At 35.2% G+C, this 10,440-nt stretch overlaps 1 protein-coding gene across 1 annotated transcript in view; it reads left to right on the top strand.

Moving 5' to 3' along the window:
* Window positions 1-688: 688 nt before the first annotated feature.
* Window positions 689-10,440, top strand: part of LOC119420836 (rap guanine nucleotide exchange factor 6) — a 149,463-nt gene continuing 139,711 nt past the window's right edge. Inside the window, exons 1-3 of the mRNA XM_037688260.1 lie at window positions 689-710; window positions 1,832-1,888; window positions 7,325-7,408. Coding sequence (XP_037544188.1) covers window positions 1,836-1,888; window positions 7,325-7,408 — 137 coding nt within the window. The 5' untranslated portion in view covers window positions 689-710; window positions 1,832-1,835. The remainder of the gene's footprint in view (window positions 711-1,831; window positions 1,889-7,324; window positions 7,409-10,440) is intronic.

The raw sequence follows: 10,440 nt of genomic DNA, 5'->3' as shown, positions 1-10,440 counted from the left end.
CACATTTGCATCATCGGTTGCGCAGACAGTTCACACACCGGTCTTTGGTGTAAATAATGTGATGACAACGTGCACAAATGGAACTTAAATATTACACAGTATAGTAAACAAAAAGTATGTATCTTTCTGTAACACATCTATTTCTTTAAAGAGGTTTCAGGCTTTGATCGTGTGTTTCTAGTGCAGTCCACCTGTTAATAGATGCCCTGCAGGCCCAGCAGCCTGTTTAATGGTAAACATGCTTTTAAAGCTGTTCCCTTCATATGCAATCTGCTGTGCACTAAATGTTTTGACAGCTGGCTCTGATAGCGTGCTATTTTAAAGCTGTGGGTGTGTGTTCGTCTGTGTCTCTTTGCTGTCTTGGGTACATAAGTGATATGCCCGTCCGTCTGCTTTGAGGGTGTCAACTTGATAGTCAGTGTTTGACACGGGCTAAGTGGCTGCTGTCAGGTTGCAGAATGATTTACACCGTGCAGAGACATTCCTCTCACTTTAACTGAACAGCAAACCTTTTGAAAGCATTTAGATTAAGGGTGAATGTTATGGTTGTGTGTTGGAATTAATTTAATCCTTTTTTGTGAACGTTTTTTTATTTATTTAATAATAAAAAAAAAATGAAATTATGTTTGTTGTTTCTAGGACCTGCAATTCATCTACTGCCACCTCTATCACATGGATGTCCTCTCTCACCTCAGGGAGCATCAGTTAAGGTGAGTCCTTTATATTTCTCCCAGCGTTATTACTATTCCTCTTAATAAATAAATCTTCGTCTTTTGCCACCTGTTGAGTAAAGTGTTCTTAAAATAAACCATTTCTCTTCTATGGAGTCCAACATTTTTCAGTCAGGTCATCTGGATAGTTTCTTTTTTTTGTGCTGAAACGTTTCGCCTTCGATCCGGATTTGTTGTTTTCAACCAGTTTGACAAGACTGTCAACAAGGAAGAGGGCCGGCAATGAAGGAGGGGGCGTACCAAAGAGACCATCTTATCACAAGCAGAACTGGTTTGTTCCACACTGGAGTAAGCTGTTGGGGGAAGAATCAGTTTTATTGGGCGTTTCCTTGACTGATGAAGCCTTCTGGATCGAAGGCGAAACATTTCAGCACAAAAAAAGAAACTGTCTAGATGACCTGACTGAAAAATGTTGGATTGTATATCTGGATTATTGAGCATGGACTTTGTTGTCTTCTATGGAGTGTTTTTGAAGCTGTTTGTTTCTTATAGCATTGTTGTAATACACCCTGTACAAAATGTTTTTTTTTTTTACCCCCATGTATACATTTGAACAAGATCTTTCTCATCTTCATAGTAGACATATTTGAAATGTTTTGGTGGACGCCAGTTATGCTTTTCTCAGTTTCACTCACAAGTGGTCTCTTAATTCCTATTACAATAGTTGATTACCACAAAGGAGGGTTTTAGAGGTACCAGTACACAAATTGATGAAGACACTCAGCTGGTGACAGTTTTTCATGCTAAAATGAACATTTACTGATTTGTAGCCAGATATGAAGATGCAGTACCTAGAGATCTATTTCATCAGCATTTACAATATGTGGCTCTGTTTGAGTAAAATGAGTAACATAAATAAAGACAAAACGCAGTAGTTACAAATCAGGACTTTTCTAAAAGAGTTGTAGATTCAAGGCTTTATTTAAAACAAAGGGCAGTGATTCGTCTTACTATGGCCAAGCTGACGGGCTGTAAAGGTGTTCTCTTAGCCTGGTCTCTCCTGGGAAAAAAGAATGAATCTGTGAAGGGTTTGGGAGAGCAAGAAATGTTCTGATGCTTTTGAAATGGAAAAAAAAACCTAAAATCTTTTTCTGTCTCAGGTTGATGTGTACCTCAGCCAGGTACGAGAGACGTGAGGCTAACCACATCCTGTTTTAGTAAGTACAAGCTCTCACACTTCTCTGCTGCTGTCATCTTCAGTTTTTCTGTCTTTTTTCTCCTTTTGTCTTCTGTCCTGCATCACAACGTTCTCTGCATTACCCTCAGTTAACATGTTAAAACATGAGGTGATACAAATTCTCAGCTTTGTCAGACATAAAGATGTCCTAAACATTCTGACACTATAACAACATTTCCAGCAAAGTTTTACTTTGATTTAATAATTTGGTGATTTAAACGAGACTTGTAATTTTTTTGCTAGTGTTTTTGCTAACATTTCGCTACATTTCCCTCTCTTTACAGTTGTTCCTGCCTTTTGCTAGCGTTTTGTTTCTTCTGGCTCTTGGCTACCCTTTTCTGGATTTTTTGCTAGCATTTAGCTACTTCTGGCATTTAGCTAGCATAGCATTTTGTCAGCATTTAGCTACTTATGGCTGTAAAACATTTTCTTACATTCAGCAAATTTTTTGCTACGTTTGGCTCTTAGCTAGCATTTTCCTGCCTTTTGCTAGCATTTTGTTACTTCTGACTCTTAGCTAACTTTTTCTGGATTTTTGCTAGAGTTCAGCTACTTTTGGTTTTAGCTAGCGTTTTTTAGCATTTTGTCAGCATTTAGCTACTTCTGGCTGTAAAACATTCTTCTGCATTCTGCTATTTTTTACTACATTTGGCTCTTAGCTAGCATTTCCCTGCCTTTTGCTAGCATTTGTTACTTCTGGTTCTTAGCTAATTTTTTTCTGGATTTTTGCTAGAGTTCAGCTACTTTTGGCTTTTAGCTAGCATTTTCTAGCATTTTGTTAGTATTTAGCTACTTCTGGCTGTAATACATTTTTTTCTGCATTCAGCTAATTGTTTGTTATGTTTGGCTCTTAGCTAGCATATTCCTGCCTTTTGCTAGTATTTTGTTGTTCTGGCTCTTAGCTAAGTTTTTCCGGATTATTGCTAGATTTTTGCTACTTCTGACATTTAGCTAGTGTTTTCTAGCATTTTGTCAGCATTTAGCTACTTATGGTTATAAAACATTTTCTTACGTTTGGCTAATTTTTTTCTACGTTTAGCTCTTAGCTACCATTTTCTTACCTTTTGCTAGCATTTCGTTACTTTTGGCTTTAACTTTTTCTGAATTTTTGCTAGCTTTTAGCTTTTGTCAGCATTTACTTAGCTACTTATGGCCGTAAAATGTTTTCTTACACTCAGCAATTTTTTTGCTATGTTTGGTTCTTAGCTAGCATTTACCTGCTTTTTGCTAACATTTCATTACTTCTTGCTCTTGGCTAACTTTTTCTGGATTTTCGCTAGCGTTCAGCTACTTTTGGCTTTTAGCTAGGGTTTTCTAGCATTTTGTCAGCATTTAGCTACTTCTGGCTGTAAAATATCTTCCTGCATTCATCTATTTTTTGATATGTTTGGCTCTTAGCTAGCATTTCCAAGTGTTTTCTTAGCATTTCACTACTTCCTTTTTTCATGCTTTTAGCTTTTTCCCCCTAACTTCAGCATTTTCTGCTCTTTTCATTTTCTTAATGCTAATTGCAGCTTTTTCTGTTTTTCTGCTTTCTCTTTTTTGTGCTTATTGTTTCCTTCCAATTTTAAGCTATTGATTGTATTTCAAGTAAGCTTTAGCTTTTTTTTTTTTTTTTTAACAACTTTCAGCAAAATAATTTAGCAATAAGCATTTGCTGCATTTTTGAGGAAAAACATTTTTTTCCTAGTGGCAATACACAATTGATTGGATGAAAACAACTTGTCCCTAATGTCCTGCCTGCCATTACATCTGATCTGAGTTGTGGGATGAGAATGAATTCAGGAGATGAATTAATCAAATGGTCATTTTCAAAGCAGTCGTGCACAATTAGAGGAGAACTCGTCTGGAAGAGAAATGGGGGATAAATAGGAGGCTAAAACAACAAGAGCACAGATTGCATTGAAAAGAAAGAGTTTGCAGAGAGTTTTGGTATGTATCAACTGTAAGCAAAGGAGAGAAAACAAGATTAGAATATGTTAAAGGAGGAGGAGGAAAGAATAGCAATGTCAAGAAGGGAGGCAATATGAGAAATGAGCTGCAAAGATGGTGGAAGAGGGATGAGGACAGCTGAGAAGTGGAGGAAATGTCAGTGATGAGGGGAGGACAGAGATGAATGAAAGGACAAGCCAGAAGCACCACAAATTATTGATGCATTATCATGCTCTCTAGAATCACATTAGACATTTATCAGTTAAATTTATCGACAAATAAACACCCACACGCTCCCCGTCTCTAACATATTCTCCTGCATCTCTACCGGAGGCTTATTTTAAGTACCTTAACTGGGACTAAAGAAGCTGCCATGTTCAATCAGTCTTCAGTTACGCACAGTTAAACAGATTAAATCAATCAAAGTCAAAGCTTTTATCTAATTCTAAGCAAACAATTAGAAACTTATATTTTCTGTTTTCTAGTAAACATGGTTATGTTGGGATTTCTACTTTCTTATAGGATGTGTTTGGATAAAATAAATTATAAAAAGATGTCAAGATTAGCTGCAAAGATATTCAAAATGGCACAGATGTTAAGAAGATTAATAATCCAAGTATTGTATGATGTGCAAATAACTTTTTTTCCCAATTATATTCAAACAACTGTAAAAACAATGTATTGGAATACTCTAGAGAGCTCAGTATATTCAATGTTACTTTTTGCTGTCTGCTTTTAAATAAACCGTAGACATGCAGTATATATAGTTTTGTAACCAATTTATGTTATTATAGCTAGGAATGCACAGTATTGGATTTTTGGCCGATATCCGATATGTTAAAACTTATTTGTCTGATAACCAATACCAATATGTTTTCCTTATATATACTTCCAGAAACTACATAGCTTTCTCTGCTGTGGAATTAAAATACTACATCTACATGGTCTTTGTCAGTTTGGCCTGCTACCAAATGCATATTCCAAAAAGGGGGTTGAAAATGATGTAACACTTCAACTTAGATTATGTTTAATGTCAAATTTATTCATGACATTTACTCTCTCTAACACAATGACAACACTCGGACAGTGCAAATTTGTAAACTTTCACAAACCTAAACTCAACAGCGCGCATGATGTCATAACATTGTGCTGGTGCTGCAGGCATCCTTGTCAGTGGGTGGTCATACAAAAAAAAAAAAGCGCCTTGTATTTATATATAAATAGTGCCTTTTATATTGATGAGTTATTTTGATGGAACGGCCAATGTCCGATATTTCACTTTATCGCTAATATTGGCCGATACCTTGCCGATAATATTGTGCATCCCTGATTATAGCCTCTTCTATTTTTCTAAAATTTTTTCCATTTTTTTTTTCAAATCAAAATTATTAAACGCTAAAGCCACCGTTTTATGTGACTTAGAAACCTTATTAAAAATCCTTCCTAAATGATTTAGCATTATCTCAAAATTAAAATCAAACTATTTAAGTGCCAAATCGTCATTCTGATATTTACTTTTTCTTTGATGGCTTACTTGCTTGTGTTTTCTCAGGTTGGTTTACTTGACATGAACTAATAAACTCTTTTCCTCTCTTTATGTATCTGTGTCTTTATGAATGCTGCTTATTCATTCACTGAGTTTAAAACTACATTAATTACAGTGATGTTTGGGATTATTGAACAAATCAGAAAAGCTCACAGTCACATGGCACATGCTTAAACGAGAGCTCATGGTCAAATAAAGGGGTTCTGTGTTCCAGGTGTTAATGGAAAATAATGTGACATTTTCAGCACTGGTCATTTCATCCTCCTGCTGTGTAGGTGCACAGCAGTTATAGATTTAGCATTCTATACACAGATTGGTTCTGAAGTGCAAAAGCTTTTAGGAGTACCGGTAAATGTATGCTAATGAAAAATGCATGGCTTGGTATCTAATGTGCAGCTGCACTTTAATTATTTTATTTTATTTGTTTTTCAGAAATGACATATTTAGTTATTTAATTCTTTGCTAAATGTAGTTAATGTCTTGTTCATTTGCATTTTTTTCATATAAAATACACTCCTTAATATTTAAGTAGCGTTAGCAAAAGAAGTAGCTCAAATGTTCATCCCTGCATAAAATCAGCACAAACCCATTAACGCAACATAGAGGAGATAACCACCTAAAAATATATAGATTCCAGGAAGAACTGCAATTTTTGTACTCTGAGACAGACACATAGAAGATGGCAGTAAATGTAAAAGTAGTAATAATCCTTTTTACTTCAAATAGATATTTCACTTTTTTCTTATCCTTTAGATTGTGTGACTTGAAGCCATAAATGTGCTGATTTAAGTTATTATTTGAAAGCACTTTATTGTACTTTTTGAAAATGGCAATTGCTTAGATGCATGTTTGAAGATTAAGCTTTGCAGATATTGAAACCAGCACAAAAAGTATAACCCAATTGATATGGAAATTGGGGCTATTGCTGATACTGATATAATGTAGCTTTGTCCACCCCCAATAATCTAAGTAAACAGCTACTTTTAAACCTGTTTTATCACTTCAAGTCTTGAAACAGTCTTCCTATCATGCACACATTTTCTATCCTCCACTATTCATCATAAAGTTGTCAATTGTGTTACAAAATAATAAATTAAACAAAGAAACACCCTTCCCTGTTTATTGTTTAGTCAGTCGCATATGCTGAAGGCCTAATTAGTATTGACTGTAGCAAGATTGTCTTTTCTTTGCAGAGAAGTTGAATTTCAGACAATGCCTTTCATTGATAATAATAATAATAATAATACATTTTATTGGTATAGCACTTTTCTAAATACTCAAAGAAGCTTGAGGACAACAAAGATAACGTTACTGATATGTTTTACCTCTACATTTGCTTTATTCTTCTGGATAAAGTTTTACAATGCAATAACTTATGCTAGGTTATCTAAACGTTAGCTTGTTAACGTGAGAGGCACATAGCTAATGACAAGCAGGTTGGATGATTGAAGAAAATTTATAATTGATTTTTTTTTACCTATCATTTACAATAAACTTACCATGCTCTGTTCAGCAAAAAGCTCAACACAGTGTTTAGCTGCTCCCTGCTTCGGCTGTGTTGAAAGTGAAAGTTAAAGTGAACTCCCATGACTTGAAAGTAGGCCACATGCGCCCTCTGCTGGATACATTGTACAATTACGCCATTTGCAAATAAGGACACGGCTCATTCCCATCATTTAGTGGTGAACAAAGTGTTAACATTGGCGCATAATGGGCCAATTATCACATATGTCCTCAAACATCGATATCGGCCTAAAATATCGGCCCTACTGATATTTTGGTTGGGCTTTACTTTAAAACGACCCAGGAAGCAGAGGCATAAAGAAATTCTATCACGTTTTAAAAAAGGTTAATCTTCCATTGTATGCACTTTGAAACAGACCAGATTTATTGTTGTTTTGCAGCATAAATTTCAATATTTGTTTCTGTCTTTTCCAGTCCGGACAGCATCGCTACATGTTGGTACATTCTGCTCTCAGGATCAGTTTTAGTCAATGGACATATGCACCTGGCCAGATGCTGGTATGTACCAACACACACACACACAAACAGGGAAACTGTATGACAGGGTGAGACATTAAAAGTGTCGTATACCGAAAGAAGCTGGGTTTATCTGACATGACACATGGAGCTGCACTATCTAGGCAGCCTGTCTGATGGAAGATGCTGTTTGTGAGTTTGCTTGTGCTCATCTCTACGGTGATGAGGGAAATGACATGTCTCTGAGTTGTACGGTGTGAAAAGGCAGGTTTTATTAGTGTGTGAGGAATAAGCTCCACACACACACACGACTGTAAGTTCACAATGAGCCGCACAGGATAATTTCTTTCACATCCATCAATTATTTCAAAATTATGAATGCTAGAAAAACTTAACTGGACCTCAGTCTGTTGGAGAAGTAAAAGCTTAAGAGTGAGCGTTTCATCCTCTTTTGTCAATGACTTTTTTTTTTTGTGTGTGTCAGTAGTTTTGAATTTCATTGGCAAAAATGTATGCTTCCTGGCCTGTGAGGAAGTAGGGGATTTTTTTTAAACCTCTTGCAAAAATGAGGAAATTGTTATTTTCCAAGTAATTGTTTGACTTGAATGCAGAATTTTCAGTCAAAAAAATCATTAAAAACAAACAAACAAAAAACTCATACTTTCTATTTAAAGATTGTAAGATGGAAATATTGTTATCGTTTCTTTGAACTCTGAGGTTTTATGGTTTCCATAGTCAATGTAGTTACAGAAATTAATTATGAAGTGGCTTTTGCAATTTACAATTTTTACTGCTATGTCTACATCTTATGGTTTTTGTAACACACCATGAACCCTGTTTGGGTCTGCCAACAATTAGATTAAACACGTGGAGTGAAAAGTGTTGAACAGAAGCAAATAACAGAAGACGACAACCTCCCCTACAACAATTATTATTATTATTTTTACATCTTAAATACGGCTACTCTTTTCTGTGCTTGTAAAGTATATAGAATGCAAATCTTTGGTTGTTAGATTGTCTTTACTAGAGATGCACCAATCCGATATTAGTATCGATATTGGTACCGATATCAGAAAGGGTAACACAATCTTGATCGGGTATCGGTAGATGCACTGATTCGATATTAGTATCGTACCAATATCGGAAAAAAATATTGATCAAGTATTGGTGACAATGTGACAGATCCATAAAGACAGGAGCTGATTGCTATTTATTTTAAATATTTGCCAACCAAGCTAGTGAAGCTATTGTTTTTTTTTCCTCTTATTTCAGCTCCTTTATTATTTATTTTACAATATATTAAGAATTCCTGAATAATTTGAAAGATTTGTTGAAGTTTTTTATTATTTTTTTTTCATGTTTGACCAAAGTTGTCAACCTATTGTTTTTGTCAATTTCAATCTTTATTATTATTTATTTTACATTGGATGTTATACTCATAACTGCACTGACTGACCAAATTAAACTGTTGTTGTTTTTACATGTTTGACCAAGCTTGTGAAGCACTGGTGTGTTTAAGTGCGATGTACTTGTGCAGAGTGTTCAATAAATTTGTAATCCAGTACATGTATGTCTGCATAAAAAAAAAAATTAAAAAAAAGTTATACGTTAATTCAGCACTATTTTTCTGTATCAGATAGATATCGAATCAGTATCAACAGACACTAAAACATCAGGTATCGGTATCAGAAGTGAAAAAATTGCATTGTGCATCCTTAGTCTTTACTTTCTGCCTGTGACAAGACACAGCATTGAGTTTACTAGCATCATTAGTTTTTAGCATCCGTTTCATGTTTAAGGCTCCATTTATGGCACCATCATTCCCCATATATCATGCAGATCTCTTTCTTCCTGATCTCTCAGCTCTGGTATTTGACTTCTGAGAGAAAACACTGGCAGGAGGCAAGAATATTTATGATGGAAGCCACTGGATGTGCTGCACTTTGATTCAATTGGACATCAACAGTAGTTTTTGATTTGATAAACTTGTACCAAAATATCAGGCCTCCGCTGGCCAGAGAGCCAAGAACTACTTAAAATACTTTACACTGACGCGTTGCACCTGTTTAAACATCGAATTTGATTTAATGAGAAACCGTGACAGCCGTTACCTAAAGTTTGGCCTCAAATCTGCGCTTTCCTATTTTTATATTGTTATAGTTGGACTGAAACAGAACTGACTCCTGCCATAAAGCTGAAAGAACGGGGCTGATACCTCCTGTTTAATAGCATCTTAAAAAGCAGGCTTAACGTTCTGGCCTATGGTGAGACTCATAAATTGGTCACAAATTAGCGATAATAGCTAAAGTATGGTCTTACTCAGGACTCAGCCTGCCATTGAAAACAATCACTTTAATTCCTGTCAGTCATAAAATGCTGTTGAGGAAAACCGTTTTGAGAAAAATCTTTTTTATTTTATTTTTTTTATCTCTGCAACAAGTTATCTTGAACAAAGTTTAAAAACATTATTTGTTTAATAAAATACCAGTAGGGATACAATTTATTGATTCTTGCTTGGATTATAATTCCACCAAAAGGAATGGAGTAATGCAGAGTTACACAAGTTTATTATTTCTGTAACAAACTCGATAAAATACATTTATTTCAGTTATGTAAAAGGGACTAAAATATTGGCTAGAATAAAATCAAACTGGACAAAAAGCCCATCAATTAACTTTTGTTTTTAGTAGTTAAAGATGCAGTCTTACATCAGTCCTGAGTCAAGTTACTTTGCAGTAGTTACGGGAAATGCAGGGTCATCATCACCAATCACTAGTGAACTACATTTGACAGCCTAGTAGACACACTTAATTTCAACCTCATTTCCAGCCCAGTGCTGAGAGCAATCACCAAGACAATGGAGGCATTGTGCAATCCTTCAACTTTCTGACATCTTAGTCACAAAAAATTTCTGTCTACTTGGGAGCATAAACCCCTCGCTTTGTCAGTGTTAAAATAACAACAACAAAAAAAAGATAGATACCAATAGATATGATAGATAGATAGATAGATAGATAGATAGATAGATAGATAGATAGATAGATAGATAGATAGATAGATAGATAGATAGATAG

This window comes from Nematolebias whitei, chromosome 14 (assembly GCF_014905685.2).
Source record: "Nematolebias whitei isolate Nwh7 chromosome 14, NemWhi1, whole genome shotgun sequence".
NCBI classification, from domain to species: domain Eukaryota; kingdom Metazoa; phylum Chordata; class Actinopteri; order Cyprinodontiformes; family Rivulidae; genus Nematolebias; species Nematolebias whitei.
Note: the sequence above shows the minus strand (reverse complement) of the source record. Positions and strands in the feature narration are given on the sequence as shown.